This window comes from Sparus aurata, chromosome 4 (genome assembly GCF_900880675.1).
Source record: "Sparus aurata chromosome 4, fSpaAur1.1, whole genome shotgun sequence".
Lineage (NCBI taxonomy): Eukaryota > Metazoa > Chordata > Actinopteri > Spariformes > Sparidae > Sparus > Sparus aurata.
In genome coordinates this window covers 16716916-16741240 of record NC_044190.1, presented here as the reverse complement: position 1 = coordinate 16741240, position 24325 = coordinate 16716916, and the positions used below count along the sequence as shown (strand labels likewise).

Below are 24325 nucleotides of genomic sequence, written 5' to 3'. Positions count from 1 at the left end.
ATGCATGAAGAAATTGATAGATGTTAGTGCCCAAGTTAAGGGTTCACTGCCTTGCTAAAGGGAGCAGGGGCAGCACCCAGGAGTACACTGGAAAACTCCCCAGCAACCAGTCCACACTCAATACTGGACTTGCCACGGCCACCCTTTGGCTCGTCACAAGTCCCCACAGACTGCTTTCCCAAGTTAAGCAATTAGGCAGCCTATTAACTGACATTTTCACACATGTCTCCCTTTTAGACTTAAGATGAAAGGGAGAGTTTAATATCAGGCTTTTTGAAGAGGCTGTACACCATCCCAAAACTACAAAGGCCTTTCTTGAGTCATTGGTTTATTGGGCTCTTCGTGATGTAAATTTGATTTGAGTTGTTTGTTGAAGTCGTCTGACTCTTGCATGTTACGCACAGGTCCAACCAGTTGGAAGACAAGATCACTCTGATCAAAGGCCGCATAGAAGACATCAACCTCCCTGTGGAGAATGTGGACATCATCATCTCAGAGTGGATGGTCAGTACATATTTATTCACATAATAGATACTGTGGTGGTTTGATTGTGGGAATGCAGTGCCAGTCAGATCGAAGCCTTCTACTCCTGAAGCTTAGTAAAATCATTCAATGAAAACAGCTATTCATCTTAAACATCATATTAATTCATATTATTGGCTGAGGATGTGACTCGGTAAATGCTAGACTTCATCTCTTTTCCCTAAAAATGCTCCTGTGTGATTGCCATTAATTCAGGCAAAATCCAGAAAAACATAGAGGTAACAGCTCTCTGCAGAATTCAGTTTAGTAAATGGAGAGTAAATCAGTTCAGTCAGAAGAGCCATAGAAGATGATTGAATCCATTAATCTGCAGTGCATGCACACGAGGGGTCAACCAACTCCATGTATGTCTTTTGCTTTTGTGACACTGATGCCTGATTAAACACATTTCAGGCATGACTGGTGAGCTCAGGTCAGCCCTGAACTAACTCCCTGTTGTTAATCACATTTTATGATGTTGTTGGAGTATTAACTCAGGACTAGAACAGCACAGATGGATGAATGAATATGACTGGTTTAGGAGAGGAGGTGTGTATAAATAGTGTTTTAATTAAAGATGGCACTTTATCTTGAAATGGCCTTTGAATAGATGCAGTAGGGCAAATTTAACTTTTATTAATGCTGTGGTAAGTCAGAGTGACAACTTCAAACAAGTCATTTCTCAAATTCAGTTTCAGAAGGTCTCTATAAATAACGCTTAATGAAGCTTGTTAAGAAATATGCTGCACTGTCATAGCACTGTTATATATACTTTTTACTACACTGAGGATCCTCAATATACTGTTGGAGCCAACAAACTGAGGTAGGGAGTGCTGTACTGGAGCCTTCATACTTTGAGAGGTGTCTTTTGGAAATTGGTATAAAAGCTTGTTGATGGAGGCCAGACTAGGCCTGTTTTTAATCAGTCTTTCCTTGCCATCAGTGATATTTTTATCCTGTACAATTATTGGAAACTACTGGTTTTATGAGTCTTGAAATGTCACTAAAAACTAAAGTTTGCTCGTATGTGAACTGTCGAAATATGTCGAAAGCTTGTCTTCCTTCTTACTGTAGAACTCTTCAAACATGTACAGTAGAAGCCAAAACAATGTTGATGCTCAGTGTAACCTCAACCAGCCAATGACCATGCAGAATCGAAGGTGCCAGTAGCAGTGGCGCATGTTTTAAACATGGCTGAAACGTGGCTAAACTCGACCATGAGCTCCTCTGAATACTTAACCAAGAAGAGCAGTCTTCCTTCCCCTTGATGCCCATTTATCAGGGAGATTCTCTGTGGCGATACAGGCAGGACGGCCAAAGTTGAACGCACCGCTGAAGTCATCCCTAATTCATGAGCATCCCGTATCTGTCCCCCCTCCACCTCCCCTATCCATCGTGAAACCCCAGGGTCACAAGCAGGGGTCGCCAGCCAGAGCCTTACCATCCTCTCACAGGGGAAATTGAAATTCGGCGGTTGACGTGCCGGCAGAGAGGTGAAGGATAGGGGGCGTAATCTCTGATGACACCAGCTCAGAGAGTGCTAATAAATCTAAGAATTCTCCAGTCACTTCCCATCACGGCAGCGATGGCAGACATTTCTCAGAGTGGCCTGAACCTCAAAAGCTGCTCTCCAATCTGCCGGTATAAAATGGAAAAATGACAGTTGTCACTGGAGGAGACTTTTTGCTCCGTGTAAATGGCGTTAGACTGTATTAAACTTTAATGACTTTGTCTTATAGCCAGGTAGTATCTTACCTGAGAGAGATTCTTGAGCCGTCATCGCTCTAGTATGTAATTTTTTTGCATGAGTATTTCATTTTAATTATGGGCACTACGTTTTTAAAGGTTGTTCAAAGTCAGGTATTTTACCCTCTATTTAACCCCTTCCTGAATTTTCCACATCAATTAATTATTCATTTTAAAAAACAATCCCCTTAACCTCTTATAAAATGTCAATTTCTTTGCAAGATAGATCCCTTGGGTTAGTGTTGACCACTGAATCTCTAAAATAACCCTTTAAAATAATAATAATAAAAAATAATCGCCGTTTTGAAACCAAAATAGGTGACCTACATGAATCGTGTAGAGGGGGGGCGCAGTATGGACGGGACATGGAGGTATACCAGAGATTATCAGTGAACTGCGAACATGTGCGCGCCTGAAGGGAGCCTTGAATTCGATAACAACAACTCATTTTCAAGACGTGTGGATGATGCTGAGTTGAGGGGACTGACTGGAGGCTGAACGTAAAGTACGTTGCATTCTCTGTCAGAAAGACAACGAATTTGTCTTCAAAATAAGAGCTTTACGTTGCGCCCCACTAGAGTTTAGAACTGGGTTCTTAGCAGGGGGCTTTTAATTTGAAAGTAGCGACCGTTCGTAGCTTACGGCTACAACAACAAGCGGACAATGAAGACTGCTACAGAGACCGAGGAGACGCTAGCATCTCCTGGATCTCAGCGGCTGTCCAGTTGCTCATCTTGACGTTCGTGGATGAAGTGATGGACTGACTGCTGTGATCAGCTGTTTCTTGGTTTTAAAACTCTCCGGCTGTGGGGCACACAACAGTGCACGTCATCGACACCTCCGCCCACCTCAAGCAATAGCCGGCACATTGACGCCTCGGATTTAGATAGCCTCCGAGGTGTACCCTCTGATGCGGCAAATTGGTGGACCAGAACAGACCTCCAATTTACCGCCCTCTGTCTAAATCCGCGGACCTAGCCGCAAAAAGGACGGCCGAATTGGCGGCTTGCTGCCCAGTATGAAAACGGCTACCATAGCCATGCACTGCAGGCACACTGACAAACAGAAGTGCCAAGAAGAAGGTGCAGGTGATAGCATCAACATGTGTTGCCAGCAACTTTCTTCCAAGCAGAGAGACAGCAACTTTTTCAAAATCCATGTTGGGCTTGTCAAAAACACTCTTTAAGGGCTTTTCATTCTGCGGCAGATTGCGCTATAAAAGTTGTGCTGTATTTCATGAGAGAAATTGTCAGTCTCATTTCTTATATAACATAATGTGACCATGTATAGATAGATACTATTATACATTCATACTGTCTTGTAATTCTGCTTGATTTTTATCTCAAAATGCATCAGATTAATGCTTTTAAATATGAAATATTCAAAAATTTCTTCCGGGGGAGCATGCCCCTGGACCCCCTGAGACGGGTTGTATCCTTCTCACCTTTTTCACCCCTGACCCGTTTTCATGCCTGGTCTCTTGTTGGTGCTTAGAGAAACAATTGTTAAATAACCATCTTCTCCAAACCTATTCTTTTTTTCACAAATAGCCATTTAATGTATTTAGATTCTGTAATTACTTTGCCATATAGTATAAATCATTGTCCAAGGTGGAGTCAGCCATTCCCGAGCTGGGTTCACAACATTAATGTTTGTAATGGTATCTTATTGATGACAGCCTCATTGTTGGAGCTTGTGTAGTTGTGTCAGATATGTATTAAATTACTGCTAATGCAAACCAGACATTTCCTACTGCTGTTAGTTTAAATTAATAACACTAAATGGTCTTTTAATCAGAAGGAGTTACATGGAATGCAATGCATTTGTCACTGAGGTTAGCACTGCCAGCCGTTTATCTAAGATGTGTCAATGGCCATTTTCAGTATTTTTTTATTTTTATTTATTATTTTATTCAGCAACCAGAGTCATCTCATCTCATCTGCACTCTAATTTAGGATTTGTCTTGCTGCATTCACCCTTGTCAGAAAGTTTTTCTGCTTGGGTGACAGAGGGCCATCCCTTGATGTCCTCCATTGTTACTGTGTTTGTGTTGCCTTGAAGATGATGTCTCAGCAGCTTCACTCATTGCATTTAAGAAAAGTTAAGTGATTGAGTAGAGCTGAGCATTTGATCTTTCTTGTCTCATTCTGTTTTTCCAGTTTCACTGTGCATTAAGCCCAAACGTGCATCTGTGTGACTTTGATCATGGTTGAATTTCCTGACTTGCCATGGCTTCAATGCATGCCTCACAAAAAGCCTGCCCAAATTGCACACACACATTACACACACACTAATGCAGATCAGAGGTTTGCTATGGCCTCCAACAGAGAAGCCAAATTGGGTCAAAGCAGTGGCAGAGATGTGCAGGAGGGAATTCTGTAACTAAGAATAGATTAGCATCAAGCGTTTGCTCTGTGAACAGAAACTGCATGTTTTGTACACCTTTCTCTGGTTTGTAGGAATATCGGATTGATGAAATAAAAGGAAAGGGATGAAGGAAAGAACTGACTTTGAAGACCAGAACTAAAGTACCTTTCACACAGCTACACCTCGGTTGGTCTAGGTAGAAATAATGATATAATAGCAGAGTGACTCCAACCAAATAGTGTAATTAATCTGACATTTGCAGAGTTAATAGGTCAACATATCCATGGTCTGTGTATCAAGAGAGAGAGAGAGCATTTGGCTCACTGTGGCAAAGAAAAGCATCACTCGCCAAAAAAGCTAAACAAGAACTACATTCATCTATCATCACGTGCTGTGATTGAAAATGTTGTTCTCTGGCCTGGAAAGTAGTCTATATTGAGTTGAAGGCAGGCTGTAACTAATGTCTAGGACTTTGTACAGGTATTAATTTCAGAGAGACTGTCAACTAATGCCTTTGTCGGACTGCACGACTTTGGAAGTCACCAGATCATTGTGTTGTTCGCACTACACAATTTTCTCTCTTGAGTCTTGTGGAGACTTTTTTTTTACATTTGCTAGCTAAAAGAGTGTGTAAACATGACAGTTAGGGTGCTGACTAGCACTACCACAGATTAACTGACCTGATTGATCGTGTCATCTAACTCTTATACAGAAAATAATTTATCTAAATTTAACAGCCATCTTTACATATTTTCTACAGTTTATATTAGTATCTTGTGAGTATTGGCATCTGTATTACTCACATTTTTATTGGTGGGTTATAATTGACCATCAGTTATTTATTTGTATGCCAAATGTCATCATAAATGCAAAAAATGGTATCAGAATCAACAAAGAAATTCGAAGGGATTACTTTATTCATGTACCAGCAAATTGTAGCTTTATAGAGATAACCTGGCAAGTTTTAGCTTGAAGTAATAAATTACTTGATGGTTAAGGCTGTTATGGAAGAGAAACAAAGGATTGTGTCACTGAAGTCCAGCTGTCAGAGTCGTTGGAGCGAGCAGATGGACAGTGGTTACAGGGCTAATGGACAGAGATGGGTGATGAATGTGGTGTATCTATGGTGTTGGTGATGGTGGTGGAGAAGGGGGCAAATGAGAGTCTGTCTGCTCTGGCAGTGTTTGAGAGACTGCCTTTAGCAGCACTGCTGTCATTTCATAACTCACGACATTGATCGGTCCTCTTTCTCAGCACACAGAAAAACAAACAGTCCAGAGCAGATAAGAGACTGGGGTGCTGACGGGGAGGAGGAGAGCTCAGTTCCCCAAAGGCTAAATAAAGATTGTCACTCCAAGATCAATCACAGGTGATGGGCCTGCTAGCTTGATAGTGTTAAATGACACGGACGCACAAATGTGGACATGAGAGAAGACTGTTAGAGGAGAGTTGGCGTTAACAAACTTTTGTTACATCATGTTAGATTCAGCATGTCGGTGTCTTAAGAGTGTTCACACTGGCTCAATTCTGATGGCCATCATAGAAAAACAGCTTTTTATCACATTCACTCCCGGGATTGATGCACTCCTACTATGGTGCATAGTTTTCTTCTATGTCTATAGACTGCACTGTATGGTGTCAAATAATGTGACGCTACATGAGGCATCTGATTTCTGTTGGACCTTAAAGTATCCAATGCTGATGCCAGTCCCTCAGACTATCAGTTTTCTGGCTCAACAATCGTTGACAGAGGAATCCGAAAAGAGAAAGCCCAGACAGAAAACTTGCTCTACACCAAATGTCTCAGGTTACCTGAAAGCAAAAATCTAAGCCAGTCTTGAAATCAAGTCGATATCTGAGTAAATTAGTTACTTTTTGGTACCACATACAAAAGCTCTGTCTTTTCTTTTGAAAATGTGTGTCAGGTGAAAGCTAGGAGGCACTCCTGCATTTGTGTACATAAAAAGTAAAAATTCCTGCTCCAGTCCACCTGCCAAACAGCTGAAGAAACACACCTGGATTTGCTCCAGATGTGAAATGTTATTTACATTTTTCTACTTACAAAATAACACAAACGGATGTTTAAAAACCCAAGATAGTAGAAACTAAGTGTTGACTTTTCCTTGAAGAAATATGTAGTCTTTTATTGTGGATGCTGAACCCGTATCATATATCGTCTTGTGGATTACAGTTTGTGTACAGAGGCAAAGGCCAGTGTCCCTGAATAGTGAGCTTATTCAGGTATGTGCTAACTCACCTTGGAGAAACTCTCCCTGAATGTCAAATCAATCATCAGCCCCAGTGAGTGTTCAGTGTGTTTCATTAAAATGTGAAAGGAACCCTGAACAAGAAAAGTGTCAAAGAGCCCTGTGTAACTTCTCTGCCGTGGAGGAGTTCTTTGTGCCCACAACTCTGGTAGTTTACCTTGAGGTGAACATAGTTTGACTACAGATCAAGTATCTCTGGCACATGCAGGTACACACAAGCACACAAAGTCCGAATCCTTGTGTGCGGTAGAGTTGTGAAGTCAAATTAATGGCAGCTCTTCCTCTTTAGCCTCATTATCAGTGCTAGGAGCCTCACATGCCCAGGAAGAGGCCGGTAGTCATCAGTCATCCTGTCCTTCAGTCTGACTGACTGTCAGTCACACACACACATGCACACACTCACTCGCACATACACAAAAACACAAACGCACACCCACAGATAGACAAAGACTCAAAGCAAAGTACACGTTCACAAACAGACACGCACACTGACTGTGCCACAGGTGTGTCCATTTTCTAATGAGGATTTATTGGCTGTATTTACTTCCACAAGACCTTCAGGAAGTAGTTTTCAGCCAGCTGCCTGTGTCACAAAAAGTCTAATCCCACAAACCCATCCCATTTGTAGTATATTTGGAAGCTTTCTGGCTCTGTGGTGTAGACTTGGTAATTTGATATGTACACCATGAGGATGATTATTTTGACTTTCACCAAAAATACCCTTTTTTCTTCTATGTATGCAGCAGAGTTTAAACAAATTCTCACTCGTACACACCTAAAAGTTATCGTTCCCTGCTTCAAGAAAATACCAGCCACTGTTGTTTACAGTCAATTATGTCCATCTCATGAACACTGCTCGGAACATCTTCTGATTAGGTGAAACGTGGAGGGAAGAAAATACTAATGAGCTGCTGATCATACATCTTTAGTAAATGAAAATTCAAGAAATCTTTCAAGCAGAAAGTCCTTGTTTTGTATTTCTTATTGCACAGGCTCATCATTTTCAGTATTTAGTGATTTTCATTTAAAAATGCCAGTCTGTGTCAGTACACTGACCCTCTTTTATTTCACAATTTTTCCGTCTTTGTGCCCATTGAAGGCATAGGCACATGACTATATAGGCAGCCATTTACTATGAGCGGGGGGTTATATAAAGGCCCACAATGAAATTCAATAAAATAATACACTCTGTGTCGATCTAAAATGAAATGTTGCATTTCTGACATATAGTCAAATCATCCATAGCAAAGGAGTCCAGCAATCTAGTTTGATTACTGCTACATGCAGAACATGGACCTGACTATCTGATGTATCCCTCAAACAGACATCCTCATAAACCCAAAACCATAATCCTGCATCACTCAGATGACATTGTATTTGTGGAGAGAAATGGCCTTCTTGTTCCTTCAAAGTGATGTATTTAATAACAGCTTGTAAATGGTTGGACAAGTACACTGTCCGGTACAAGATTATTAGATTTTTTTTTTATAGTGTATGTGTGGAATCACAGCTATAACTTTTTATTTCTCAAAGGCAAAGTCACACAAAGGCAAACATTGTTTTACTTTTATGTTGCTGACTTAGATTTTGCCCTTAAGAGCAAATGAGTTTCCATGTAAAGGTGCCCTTCCCAAAATCCAAACAATACAATCGTACCTTGGGACGCGATGTGTGCTTGTGTTGAATATCAGATTATGTGCTCATGACATCTACTGCAGACGTGATGGAGCTTGACTCCTGATTACAGCTACCAACAGCCTGCAAAAACATTTATTTATGTTCATTTATTCCAGATGTATTTCGGTCAAGACTTTATTGAAGAGATAATCAAAGATCTTTGAAGAGCTGCTAATCTTAAGTATTAAGTTCAGTGTAGTTAAGTAACTTTAACAAGGAGTCTTGTTTGAAAAGTTGCAGTGTTCCGTAATGTTCTACTTGCTGTTCAGATGGAATGTGAAGCGAATTTTGGATGAAGCCGAAGTGCTCTTACTGTTAAGCCAATGCAATGGCAGGGGTAGAAATGGGGAGACACAAAACTCTGATAGGGCAATCTGAGACAAAGAGCATGAGCTTAATAGATCACAACAAATGCATAATGGAGCAAGACTCAAGACTTAAAAGTACAAAGACTATTGAAGAAACTTACACTGGAGTTCCTGGCAGTTCATGCAGTCCTAGAAACACCCACAGACATTCAAAGACATTCTCCACACACAAGACCAGTGAATTCATTGCTCGCTTCTTTACAACTAATGTCTGTATACTGTAATTTGTATGTTCTGTACAAGTAAAGAAGGAAAAAACCATCCAGAAATCAAGTTTGTGGTGAAAGTTAATTTGGCATTCACTCCTTTCAAGACTATTCCACCTTGACAAGATATTCTGTTGATAAGAATTTGGTGATATAACATTGGCCAAAAGTTGTACATGTACATCGTTTAAACCACATTTTGCTTTAAAGTCCAATGAGTACAATTAACTGGCATCTTGCAATAAGGTGGTGAATTTCACCCTCTTGTGAGCCAGCATTTGGTTTGTCCATTCAGGGCTGCTGTAGAAACATGGTGGCGCAACACAGCGGATACGTCTTTTATTACGTATTTTAATTGTTATTCATGATTTTATACACTGTATTTAATTTCTGCTATTAATCCCTGTAAAGCCTACGCATGTATTGCCATGTAAATTATCATTACATCTTCTGATAACACATCATTTCAGAAGAACCACTGCATCTTCTAACCTTGTAGCTATACTGCAAATTACTTTGCTGTTAGACTGTCTTTCACCTTTATCTCTCATTTGCATGCCTTTAAATGGAAATTATGCTGATACTGGGACCTGCACAATGTACAATCACTGAGCGTTAACACACTGAAATCTATTACAAGGATGTGTGTGATATGTTTATGTTAATTTGGTGTCATCTGATCACGGACTACTATAGAAGGGGCTTGTAGATGTAGGGGTGCTGCCTTCAGAATTCAGTGAAGCATGGAAGTACCCTTACACACATCCATGCATGCACCACATCTCCTTTATTTTGCCTTGGCCCTTCTGGGACTGGGAGTGATGATGATCTGCAGTAATTGAGGAAGACGTATGTTGAATACGGAAGCAGAGAGGAGGTACTGGAGGGCGGAGGAAAGTGTAAACTGCTGATGCAGATTTTGTACCAAAACGCCTCTTGGTACCTACAGTGTAATTGACAACCACTCAGTCTCCCAAGGGATGATGGACACACAAATCTGTGAAGTATGAAGTATAGTACACCAGGCCTTTTCTTCCCACTTCACCTCCAGCAGCTAAAGACAGGACAACATTACAGGAGTAATTGTAAAGTAATCTGCAGAGTTTATAAGAAATACTCAAGTTAAATTGCCTTTATGTAAAGTTAAGGGCAGTGACAACTCAATGAAAAGGCTAGAACTCTTGACACAAGTAACACAGCTGTAAAAGTGTATTTGCCATTTTTCTTGTGTGTGTGTGTATTGATGCAAACGTAGATGTGTATGTGAGTGTGTGATAGCCCACTCAGGGGAATGTGTTTTATATGCTAATTTTGTTAATGTGTATAAGCTGCTCCAGCCCATTCTCATTAGGTTTTCATTAGTCTCTTTTATGGAAATGCACAGTGACTATACTGCAGAGCGTGCCTGCACCAGCCGGGCTGCCTGACAGTAAACGGAGCTGTTTCCTCACACCAACACCTCGGCCCGTCTGTGTCACTGTGCCCATAGACAGACAGATCGATTGCTGGAAGAGGTATTAAAAAGTCTGTCTGCTGTTGAGATTTAATCTTGTTTTTTTTTTCTGAACACGAATGAGCAAAGACAAAGTATTGTGTGATAAAAGAAAGTTAAGTAGCTGTAGCCTTTTTTCTTTCTTGATGCAGTTTTTACCTGTAAATACTCATTGGCTAACACCTTTTAAACCAGGTGGATCACACTCGTTTGATTTACTGGTATTGATCTGCCAACATGTCGGCGAGATACTTTTGTGATAGAGAGCATTGAAGCCGCGTAGGCCTTAACCCTTAAAGGAATACTTCAATACTCATTCTTCTTCTTTTACTGAAAGATCTGAAGATGGATATCAATTTAATCTCTGTATTCCATAAAGAGGCACATGTGCCCTGTTTAAACTGGCCTAGAATGTAAACTGGAAGCCATCTAGTGGCTTTCTTGCCAACAAATCCAAAGTTGTTGTACATGTTGTATGTGTGTAGTTGAAATATGTGAAAATGTGTCAAACATTGTGTCAGTCGGGTTTCTCTTTGACTTAGACTAGCTAGTTAACCATGCTTCCTCTCTTTGTGCTAAGCTTGGCTAAACATGTGACAATCTCTGTTTTGGACACAACCTTAATAACCTCCCATCTGACTTTCAGTAGCAATTAAGCAGAATTTCCAAAATGTCTGAGCATTCTTTTTATGACTTGAAGCCAAATTTAATCAGGACAGACAACACCACAAAGAGGCTGTTTGGTTGGTTGGTTGGCTGGTCTTGTACCCACACCGGCAATGCGGAACAGGGAAAGCTACCAACTGGAGATGGCTTATATTGCCAAAAGGACCAAGCGATGAAAATCACTCGAAGAGAGGAAAGAGGCAAAGAGGGAGTCGTGCAAGCGTGGTGACATACTTGGGACAGGATTGCTAACTACAGAATGGACAGGAATTTAACTAAAACAATGACAGTGCTTATAGCCACTGTAAATAGAATGGATATAGCTTGAAGTGTAATGGGCCGGGTTGTTTACTCTCAGGTTGTGCTTTCGCCTCGTAAGCCTTCGCAGATTGGACACATGTATTATTGCATGTTGTCTCTTTAAATTGGTCTGTTGGTGGATCCTCTCCAATCTTCTACTTTGCCTTTAGCATTGAAAACATTCTATAGTCGACTATAGTCAACTGAAATCTCAATCTTCACTAGTTGGACAAAGACTAAACATGAAGGGATTTTTTAATCATTGGGGCAGTGATTTTATTAAAAGTTAAAGCTTGTATATACATTTCTGAAACACTGGTGATGGTGAGGGTTGTTATAGTTTAACAGTGTTAATCATGATTAAACCATCAAAACTGACTACTGACGGATTACTCAATGTCATTAATGTCCACTGTGCTTTATTTGTAATGCCATGATTTACACAACATGTAGACACCTACCGCAGCAATTGGGTGCATTGATCTTCTCCACATTGAACAGTGTTACGCCCCAAAACCGCAACGTCATCCAGTTCCGATTAAACTCTTCGGGATGACACATTGCACAGGATTACCGGCATCATTCAGGAGTGACATCAGGTTCGCTGATGAATTGTTAGACGTTCTTTTTTTGTGATTTAATATTGCAGATGTATAAATAGGGGGGTTGGGTAAATGCCGCTGGCAGGACATGGAAGGTAGCAGGGGGGCAGTAATCCTGCATTGTTGATGATAAAAGTAAGGTGTGACTCTGCTTTCAGGCATCTCGCGCTCTCATATCCTCTTTCCTTCAAGTGAAGCAGTGTCCCGTGAAATTGGGATCTAAATTACGAGGCCGGTGTACTCTGTGTGAGGATTTTAAAAACGAGCTGCTCTGCTGTTAAGGACATCGGCTGGACCACAGCAGGCAACAGTAGACAATCCGCCGGCCCGACTTTGGTTCGAGACCAGTCCACTGTCGATAAACGGAGAGAACGTTTCCCTTTATCGCCTCGCAGAGGATGAGTCGGTTATATCAGCTTCATCGCTGTCATCATTATCAGCTCAGGCCCATGACAGAGATGGTGACGATTTTGAAGTAGGAGTTATAAATCAGGGCTGTTTCTCCTGTTTGTCTGCCACTTGCTCTCCTCTCCTCTCTCCAATAAAAGGTTGTCTTCATTTGAATAATAAGGCTCTTATCTCAGTGAATTACTATTCCTCTGGCCACTGCATTCTCTCTGTATCACTCTTTTGCTTTTACTCTATCCTCCTCTCCTCTTTCTCTCCATCATACCCCCACCCCGATCCCTCTTTATCTTCTGTCCTGGCTCTCACCTCTCCTTGTCCTGTTCCCTCCCACTGGAGAGAAAGTATAGATGTTTGTCTCAGACAAAACTTAACAAACTGAAATTTGTTTCTTCTTTTCCTCCTTTTTAACATCTACCGATGAGTTCACACTGCGAACATCATCAACTGTGTCACTATAGAGCTGCTTATATCTCACATAGACTAATCGGGTTCCTGTTCAATGGGGCAGTATTAGCAACATTCGCATTGCACTTACTTTGGTTTTAACTCCATATAAAGTGTTTTTATTGTATAGCTAAACCGTCAGCTCGTTTTTATCCTCAGTGATGATCTGCCTGCTCGTGTTTGTGGCCCCATTGGACCTATTTTTTTGCAAGTATGTTCCCATAGAACGAATGGTCCAAACTATGAAAAGAAAATCCACCTTGTAATGATATGTTTTCCCCTGAGCACATCTTCCTCCCCCCATGAACATTTCCCTTTCTCTCCCTTTTCACTATGTTGAACAGAATAATGATCATTTTTTTGGCTCATACTTAAACTGAAGATTAAGTATCAATGTGATTATTGTTGGAATAATGTCTGTATGGCTAAAAATATTCACCCTAAAAGCTTCCAAAACAGTTGTTTAGCTATCAGTTAGAATTGCACCAGAAAATCAAAATGAATGGCATATCAGACTTAAAAACTTACTACAGTGATCATTTGGACAAATTCATGGATGTAATGGAAATTGATGGAAGGTAAACATACTGAAAACTGAAAGGTTGTGCTTTTGATATTCTTTTCCTTGTGCTCTTGCCTTGATCTTAAAACTGTGATCTGAAAGCATCAGTGGGTGTTTTTGTTCCTGTGGGAGCGAGTCAGTGTTGTCAAGACTCTGAAAGGACTGATATGGGTCATCAGTTACAGTAAAAAGCGCATCTACTGTTTTTGCTCCGCCTCCTTGTCCCATATGGAGATATTCCCTCCCATATGTCGGGGACCCGCCCAAATGTTGTGTGCACAAATGCCATATTGAAGGGGCCAGTGTTGCGGCTTCGGCTCACACCATTGGTTGTTATGCTGGTTGGAGGTGTAGCTGGTAGAAAAAACCATTTGTCAGCAGTATCTGCCACTCAGGCCGAAGCCAACAAGATGTGGACAAAACTCAATTTCAGCATTAATGGAATAATACCACGGTTAATGTGCTGTCTACTGGAGCAGAAAACAAGGTCAATCCAGGGTCAAACCTCTGGATGCTGGCTGACAGGCCACGTGGGCACATCACTCGTTTCACAGTCACGCTTAATTCAGATTTCCGTGTGATGTTGAATTAAAAAAAATAATTGATTTGTCCAGCGGTTCTGAAATCTCCTTGCATGCAGTTTTTACCTGCCTTTAACTTTCAAAGACACGCTGCTGTTGTTGTCCTTTGTCCAGTAAACTTGCTCCAGAGGATGCCAGGGTGATGATGTGTACTTCCTCTCTTTCCAGGGTTACTTCTTGCTGTTCGAGTCCATGTTGGATTCTGTTCTGCACGCCAGAGACCTCTACCTGGCTGATAACGGCTCCGGTAGGTCACATCTTCTCCTCACCATGAAATTAAGGTTTCACAAAGGATTTAAAAATATCAGCTCTCAGTTAAATGACATGCCACATAAAAAAAAAAGATCTTTCTTCAGGCATTGTCATGTAATTTCTCCATCACGTAGTTTGTGAATGAATGTGTCATTTAAGACTGATGAAACATTTGTTTCTGGGCTCTCCCTGTCTCCCACATACATTTTAAAATCAACCAAAGTGGCATGGGGAAGTGGGGGAGTGTCGGGGGGCGTTGCTATGCTTTGTTAACACTGTAGTGACACAGTCAGCCATACCGCTATTCCACCCATTGTGGGATGAACATTTATTGCATAGCAGCACTCTGAAACCCACTCTTTGCGACTGAGTTAAAGGATCAGTGCAGTAAGTAAACAAAATATCATGTGATGAAAATAATTTAGTTAATAAAATGTATAGCTTAAGTAAAATGGAAGATGTGCTGTACTGTCTATGCCAACACTAAAAAAAAGACTTAACTAAGGTTCACCTCAGCATCTCCACTACCTGCTGCTGCTTAATTATCAGCTGATAGAGATCCAATGTCAGATCTGCTGCCTCATTTCAGGAGTTAAATTACCAAGTGAGGGAAGATTAATTATTAAACATGTTTATCACTTATGCAATTCTCAACGCACAGTGTATATGAATATATTATAACAACTTGAAAGACTATTTCTTGTATTTTATTACCGAATAATGTGTGCAGTGTGATGCTGAAGTCTGATTTACTCTAGATTTGATCTGTCAGCAGGGAGATCGTGTTCACTTCAGCCCCCTGTGGTTCTTACAAGTACCACGTGGGAATGACTGGGTATGTCAAATTGTGCACTATGTCAAGCAGCAAACACTGTAGCTCAATATCTCTTTTCCAAGTTGATACAATCATATGTACATATGAAAAAACAGACATTTAAGAGGGAGAATTTGGAGAGGAGGGTTCAACCTTGTGATCAGAACAAGGGATAACACTTAACAGCTCACCTCGGCCTGACACACAGCTGTTTGAATGACAACATGTCTTCTGTGTGGCTGTCCTGAAGAATGGACAAAGAGGGGAGACCTAACAGAACAGCCAAGTCTCATCAATTTCCACTGTAAATATCCATAGTTCCTCTGAATAAAATCACCATATTTTGTTTTTATTAACTAATAAAGTCCTTCAAACAGTTGACTTCCTAGATCAGTTCACCATTTATTTAATTTAGATGATAATCAAATTTTGTGAAATGTGACCCAACGATAAAGCGTAATTGATATTTAGAAAATAATTTTAAAGTATTGCAGTCAATATGAGATCCTAAATAGACAATAGTTTGACACATATGCAAATAGCGTATTCTTTAGGGATTTGCGTGTGTGTTTCAGTCTCTTGGGTAGCCCCATCTCTGCCATTGACCAGATTTAATGGTTTGTGCCAAATGTGACCCAACTAAGGGACGGTTCCACCACACTGCCTTTAGTGGCTCCTTGGGACATGTGTAGGAGGTCACACTTTCACGCACACAGACACACACACATACACTGATGGACAGCGAGAATGGCTGCACCTATAGAGACAGATCTGTTAGCGAGGGAGATTGGACAGGAGAAGGTGAGACCAGAGAGAGTCAGAATATGACAGGTCAGAGGACACCTTATGGTTGGTCATGAACCTTTAACCGTGACGCTCCCAACATGAGGGGCTGTCAGTGGATCTCCTGTCAGCTACACTGCAGGAAATAAAATGGAATAACCAAAACCCAGAAAAAGTCTGTTCCTAAACTATGTTTTCCTCTATTCATTGAAGTAGTTAAGTAGCATTTTGAAGTTTGATGACTGTTGTTCCAAGATTTTTTACTTAGATTCTGTTTAAATAGACTGTGTAGTCTTTAGTTGTCCTAATATGCATGCTTTTATTTTGATTACCTGCATCTAACAGGGGTCTAGCCTACTTTGTTTTTCATAACTGCACATATGTGTGTGTACTTTGCCTAATAGGACAAAGTGTCTCCAAATCTCTAACTATAAATTACATCATCCAAGTTTTACAACAACTTTTTTGTCAGGACCATGTACTTGATTTATTTTCTCATGGTGGCTCACTTCTGATAAACTTCAGCGTGACATTAAAATTCTGGACTTCTGGACTGGACTGTAAGCTGATTGGTTGGTTAGATTCCCGGGTTCATGTCGTTGGTTGATGCAGCTATCCTCTGCAAAATTCATAATCATGTTAGTTTAAAAAATCTGTTTATTTTCCACACCCAAGTCGTGCCAGGCACTGAAGAGAGGTTAGTTGTCTGTGTCAGTATAAAGAGTAGAGCCTCAATTATCTTGATGTTTTGGTTCAGAGGTAAACATGCCCAAGGCAAATCTCTGAAAAAAATTTTTTTTCTGCTTTTCTGCACAGCCAGACTGCGCCTTAATGCAATAAACCAAACCAACATCCTTACCAAAGCTTTTTAATTTATTGAATGTTGATCCTAAAACGGTCATTGTGTCACTTTAGGTTTGTCAACTTCTATACTTAAGTTTATTTTCAGATTTTGAGTGTGTGTGCCGTGCTGAGTTATTAGTTGGGCCCTGCAGCACTGCTGCTGTATGTGTGTTTAAGCTACATTAGTAGAGAGTTACAGCAGCTCCCTCATTCTCCCCACTACATTAACCTCCCCTTCATCCTTAAATGTGTCCCCGCATGCCTGGCACAGCACAGCGTCCAGGGAAAAGGGATTTGTTTTGTACCCCTCCCACACCGTCTTTCCTACTTTTACAGCTGACCAATGGGGGAGATGGAGAGAGCAAGAGAAGAAGGTGGAGGGTGACGAGGGGGGCATGACAAACGGGCTGTGAGCAGCGAGTCGAGAAGGACGCAGATGTCAAAGCCATGAATCTGGGGACGCCCATGTTACCCCCCCTTCTTCCTCTCCGTCTTTCTCCCTCTCCCTCTCCATCCACACCACAGCACCCCCTCCTTCGTCTATTCGTCTCTCTGTCTCCATTTCTTTCTCAGTGTCTCTCTGTCAGACTGGCCTGTCCCGTTTCTGCCCAATCAGCAGCACTCCCCCCTCCTCTCACCTGGCCCTCGTAATTACTCACTCGGTTCAGTAATCAGAGTAAAATGAAGTGACAAATCTGCTGTTGGTTGCGTGTGTATGCGTGTGTGTAAATTTGTGTGTGCAAAGTCATTAGGTATAGTGACACTCACAGGGTCACAAGCAGCCTTTAGCTAATAATGAGAGGCCATGAGTTGCCCATCAGTGAGCTGTCACCATCTATTCACACACTTTATGGTTCATGTGTCGAAGGTTATGTGAGACTATCACACATGCCAGGCAAACGGAAAGCTTATATATTCAAAATTATTAAAAGTCTAAAAGTTTTAAAATGTCCATAAAAAAGTCTGTACAATGGATTCCGATTCTCTGTACGATTGTTTTTCTCTTCTATCATCCTTTTTACCCCTTTCTTCTTGATGTTAAGCACTTGGTAACTTCTGTTTTCAAAAGTATAAATGTATAAATGCAGTTTGTTAAGCCTGTGTTTTAACAAAAAAAGAAACTTCACCTGGATCACAATCAATTTCTCTTTCACTGCTAAGTGCTTTCTGTAGCTAGACATATTATTCTCATTATCAGGTTCCTAGTTTTATTTTGTCATGCTGCTAAGGCCCAAAAACATGCATTGTTTTTTCTCATACTGTAAAGGGCAGCAGCATTATATTCTCCCTCTGTCTTTGACACTTTGGTTCTGTTACTTCAAGTCCCCCCCTACCAAAAAGCTCAGTCTGCTCTGATTGGTCAGCTCACGCATGCCTGAACCAGCTCAGCGAACTGTTTTTCCTGTCGGCTCTGTCAGTGTATTTAGCTTCCAGTTAGAGGCACCACTAAAGTGAATATCACCAAAAGAACCACTTTTAAACCAAAAACTTCACTACTGCACATGTTAGAGAGAGAATATGATCCATATTAGCCTGAGTGTCACTGCCCAGCAAGCCATGGTCTTTGTATGGTGTTAGCAGGCTAACTGCTGGGTGCTAATTAAAGATAGACACAGTTGCCAAGCAAATGAGATCCTCAGTTTGACCAGTTCTGTTTCACATATACCGATATCTTTATCTTCTATTGCTCTTGCCATCATCTGATATTTTGTTATATGTAGGGATAACACTTAACAGTATTGTGGTCTGGCTGTATTCAGCTACTCCTGTTATATACATCTTTCAGATGTTTTTCCGTCTTACAAACATATATCGACACTACTGCCAGTGGAGTTGTGTAGATTTGCAGTAAGTTGTATGTTAAAATATTAACTTTTGATCTATCTTCATGAGTGTATTCTAAACTCTAGTTTGGGCCCTAGGCCTCTGTGTTGGCTAATGTTACTTCACAGTAGGGATACCAGTGGCTTCAAGCATGTCAGCTCTGGCTTAATCGCCAAGCATATTAACTATACAAAAGGAATCTATTCAGATGTGAAAGCACAATGAAAGGACATTAGGGCTCCTGTTTAATGCTCATTTTAAGACGCAGATAATGTTCATTCAATCAACAGTGTTATGTAATATGAGGGGTGACCACAATAACTGCCCATCCTCTGTCTCCAAAGGTTGAAAAATGAAACTAGAGGCACAGTTTCCTAGTAAATGACCAACATCTTCCATCTTCTAAGAAAAATGTATTTTCTGAGGCTGCAGGTTCAATCAGCCAAGAAATAAAATCAGAAGCTTGTTTGACCAACATACAACTGCTGTGATTTTTTTCAGCGGTGGTCATTTCTCTAAGCTGATAGAGATAATGTCGGCTTTGAAACCATGTGTTTAACGGGCCACTGGCACAAGCTTCAGAGCCTTCAAAATTATTCTAAATCACATGATTCTCCGACAGTTCAGAATCCATTCCATCAAGTGATTTAATCAGTGTTAGACCAACAATCCACTTCATGGTATATCTAAGTGCTTCGCCTTGTTGTTTCTTCCATTCATACTCATTTTTGCATAGCATAGTAGGCCTACCCAGTGTTGGTGTTAAATGAGAGAGGGAGAGCCCAAGTGCCGAGTACAGGCAAAGTAACATTATTATCGATGCTGTGCAACTTTCATTAGCACGCCTACCTGAAGTAATGAAGGGGATAATGGATAAAAGGATGGTGATTGTTGCATTTGTCTTGTAAATTGTAATGTGAATTGCACAGCATAGAAGTTTGACTATGTAAACTTGAATGCTCCAAATGTCCATGAATGAAGTATTAAGGAGATCCACACCTGCCTGCTGTGATCATCCCACTGATCACAGCCTCAGTTCACTGCTCTATTCATCAGACATAGCAATTTTCATATTTATATATGTGAATGTGACCAGTCTGTTTTCATGATTGGACCCATTTTTGGGGTAATGAAAAAAGACACTGAAGATGTTTTCATAGAGTGATATTTAAGACAGTAGCTTGCCTCCAACTTTAGGCAACAGTTTGATGAGTTTCATTGTCCATATGCCTTGGAGATTTTTCACCATGTAGTGTACAGAATGTTCATTATAAAAGTAGGACAAACTTGTCATCAGGCCATGTTTTGTGCACACGTGATGGATACAGTCATTAAAGAGGCCTCATGAAATTGATGCAAACATCCACACCCACAAGATGTTAAGGCGTTCTCTGATTAGATTTGTTGGATGGTTTTAAGCCATTAAATATTGATATTAAGCACGTCTCGGCACTGAGAGTAGAAGTTTATGGCACAGGAATTTGCCAGCCCTTTGCTTTAGTTATGATTAATGATCTTTTGTTTAGAGAAATAGCAATCCCTGGAGGGATTCACTCACCGCTGACCAGGCAGCCTCACAATAGTTGAGAACATTCTAATTGTACTTTCAGGTGTTGAAATATGGAGTGTGATACATTTCTTTTGTTTAGATGTGTACTGCGTTGTTTGAACGTTTAATCGAAATTCAGATTCAATATAAGTGGATTGTCAATAGGTCTTGGCTAGTATACAGGTCATACAACACAATACTCAATCAATAACGACCAAAGAAAAAAAAATCAACACTTTGAATGGACTAGTAAATGGAACCCAGTGCAGACAGACTGAAGTCAGATGCAGAAACAAATAAGTCAACTACTATGTATGGCTAGAAAACAGAAATGTCTACAAAAAGTTGAATCACTGACAGAAAGCTCCAGCCAGGAGTCCAGCTCCTCCCAGCTCTGAAGGAAGCTTTCCTGCTCCTTGTGGATCTTTTGCAGAGGTACTTATTCACTGCCGGGTGACAGGCTCCTTTTTCTGGCTGCAGGCCGGCTAACATCTCTTACAGCGCTGCATGGAGTGAACAGCACTAGAGGAGCGACTGTAGCATGTCACAGAGACTGGCATCAAAAATAAATGTTTACAATGACATAAGAACATGTAAAATAAAAGTATCTATCTGTCTATCTGTCTATCTGTCTATCCATCTATCCATCCATCCATCCATCCATCCATTCATCCATCCACATATACACACAAGTAGTTATAGAGAGACGAATAGAATAGTAACGTGGACCTGTAATTAAAAAATAAAAATACATAAACACCACCTATTTTTAAAAGAATGTGGTCTGGTTCGTCTTGATAAGATCATTTAATGACGAAATGAAGCATTTTTGTCACGCTGCTAACGTGAAGAGGAAAACAGTTAAAGATGGGTGTCATTGTGATGTGACAATAGGAATGTGAGAAATTAGGAACAGATTCAACCGGATGAACCTGATGAATAGGAAAACAAAAGCCAAATAAAGCAAATTAGATGGGATTATTTATGTCAATAAATCTGGTAATGTCTCGCTGGGGCTATTGCAAGGCTTTTGTGTATCTTGGTGGGGCTATAATCCCCATCTCTGACCAGGATGGTCATTGGTGGTGGAGATTAATATCCCACTGACTTGTAAAGCAGTGCAGTAATGATACTGTTGTACTTACTGTTTACATATGTTTACCTACATTATTAACAGTCCATGTCCTCCCTCTGCCCCGCTCTTTTCTCCATAGTCTATCCAGACCTTTGTAACATTAGCCTGGCGGCAGTTGGAGACACACAGAAGCACCAAGACCGCATTGCATTCTGGGATGATGTGTACGGCTTCAACATGGCTTGTATGAAGAAGGCTGTGGTGCCTGAGGCCGTGGTGGAGGTTGTGAAAGAAGACACACTCATCTCTGAACCTACAGTCATACAGGTAAACTCGCTTATACACTGCATCATTCATCCTACAGTGTTGTGGCTTTAAAAGTTAAATAATACTTTAAAACTGATAGCAGCCAGTTTGTTTGACCCAGTAAATTTTAATATTGATAATATCAAACTGTTTCTTTTTAATGTACATACATGGAGGTAGTAAAGTGGCAGATGACATGTACAGTATGACATGGAATAACCACTGGGAATATGAGGTTTTCCAGCAAGTAACATTTGTAGTTCAACTGTGTTTTCTGCATTTAAATGAAATAAGGGGAAATAAGTACAAACTTGAACTAATATAATCAAATACTGTACATCAGGCTTAAGGTGTTTGAGCTCCATTTGTTTTGTTTTGAACTGCTCTGCTGAGAACTGAGGAATTGTTCTTCTATTTTTTGGAAAGAACATTATGCTGATTAAGAATTGATTCCTAAACAAGGGGTTTGGATTCTAAAAGGGGTTGCAACAAAAAATAGACAGGATACAAGATGATAACTGGGGTAGGAAAGAATGTCGACAGGAAACAGGAATTTTAATCTTTGAAATAATACTAGTGTAAAAAAAAAAACTAGATACCTCTAAAAAACAAGTATCAGATATTTCTGGCGAAGGCTGCCCTGAGGCTTTTTTTTCATCTGAGGATGACACTAACAAACCATATTTGATATTTAATATCAGATATTTTATATCAGCTAGATGGATCGGCAAACCGATATGTCATTCTGATCCTAATGCACAAGGATCTCTCCTACAAATAGCAGAAATTGAGTTTACGGGGCACAAGCTGTTGGGTTACAGACAGAGAACGAGAACTGGGGTTGGCTGTGGAGAGAGAGATGGGGCCCTGAAGGTAGGTGTGTGTGTGTGTGTGTGTGTGTGTGTGTGTGTGTGTGTCTGTGTGTCTGTGTGTGTGTGCGTGCTGATGCTGTAGCTCTGGGTGATTGATCTGTCTAATCCTTGTTTAAGTTCCTCTTAAGGAAACTTCATTACTCTCAGCTCCCTGTGGATAGAGCGGTTTTCACTGGGCTGATCTGAGAACACACACATTACAGAAGAGATAAAACAACTACACACATGCACACACAAACACAGTACATCTAAAAGCACAGATACCTCTTCTGAATCTTTCTGTCTACGGATGCTCTTTCCCCTTGTCTCCAATGCCATCGTGTGTTTCTTCGCTGGTTTGCCTGCTTGCTAAGTAGCATGTCCTCCACCCGTCTGTGGATGTGATGAATGAGCGGCGAACTTGATATAATGGAATTTGAATCCTCTAATCGATAGTTTCTCCCCTCCAGTGACAAATAGACAGCCCCTCTGCCCAAATTACATGGACTCTCATCTATTGCCTCCCGTTGATACGATCCAATAACATTCCATTAAGGCTGGCTGCTATTCCGTAAAATTGAGAGCCCTTTCATGGAATTATAAATTCCTGCAAAACAAATGAGTTTTTTTTTCTCACTGAGAACAGATGGGAATGCTCAACTTGTGAGGAATGTTAACTTGCAACAATTTGGGGCTGCTTTAAACGTGCCTTACTTGATGTGTGTTTCATCATCAGTCATTGTTTCAATTTAGATTGACAGTTTAGATGGTGTGTTGCTCCAAACTGTGTCTTATACCCCTTTCACACTGGACCAAAAACCCACTAACACCCGCTAACATCTGGCTTTTGTTTTCAATGTGAATGTGTACAGCCGGAATTTACTCCCATGTCAAGTGACTCTGCAGTAATCACAGGTGTTTTTATGGCTCCAGGTCCATTTGGCTGTGATGAAACCACCACACCTGGGTCAACACGCAAATTTTCACCCACTTTCAGGCGCGATGCTCTGATGTGTGATGAACTAAAAGATGTTACTTTGCTTAAATAGTTTTCCATCCGTCACAAACATCATTCAGTCATTGCTGAGTTTAAAAGAGGGACTAAAGTAAAATATATCAAACAGTTACCATGTTACATTGTCAGTTGCTTTCTTATCAGTACCAGATCCTTGCCAGCTGATCGGTGCTTCGCACGTGCAACTCACAACGGAGATGACAAAGAAGTGAGATTTCTCACTCCTTTGCAACTTTGTTGTCAGCTTTGGAAAAAAACGATGCGTTTAATTCAGAATGCTCTTGATTTAGACTTTATGAACAAGTTTAATATCTTCTGGATGCAGTTTGAATATATATGATCTGCTACTTTCTACTGTCTTTCCAGCTTGTTTCTTATGATGAAGGTAACACAAAAGGAAAAACAATTAACAAAAAGGCAAATTTGTTCTCTGGCAGTGTAAAGGGAATCAGTTGCCTAAATTTAGTGGGCTTACCAGTGTTCGAAGACACTTGCTTGGGTGTAAAAAATGGTCATAATCTGTGATCGAAATGTACATCTGCAGTTGCATGTACATATACAGTATTTGGTCAAAGCAGTTGTTTTGACGATATCAATGGGCTTTTTTGTATGTATAAACCAACCTCTCAACTCAGAAATCTTCAACTGGCTAAGAATGGCCAAATGACTCACACGTTTATATTTCTGCTCAAGAGACATTTTTTTTTTGGACAGATGTACTCCTGCTGCCCTGGTCATATTTTTTATCCATTATGATAATATTGCTAATAGTTGAGATTTCGTAAAAACAATCGTCATACATGTT

General features: G+C 40.6%; 1 protein-coding gene across 2 annotated transcripts in view; it reads left to right on the top strand.

Moving 5' to 3' along the window:
* Positions 1–24325, top strand: part of prmt3 (protein arginine methyltransferase 3) — a 54033-nt gene that overhangs the window by 12149 nt on the left and 17559 nt on the right. The window contains exons 10-12 of one of the 2 annotated variants that reach the window (XM_030415435.1): positions 405–504; positions 14377–14455; positions 21488–21711. In XM_030415435.1, coding sequence (XP_030271295.1) covers positions 405–504; positions 14377–14455; positions 21488–21711 — 403 coding nt within the window. Of the gene's footprint in view, positions 1–404; positions 505–14376; positions 14456–21487; positions 21742–24325 lie in introns of those variants that run through there. The other variant, XM_030415434.1, reaches the window with a different exon arrangement.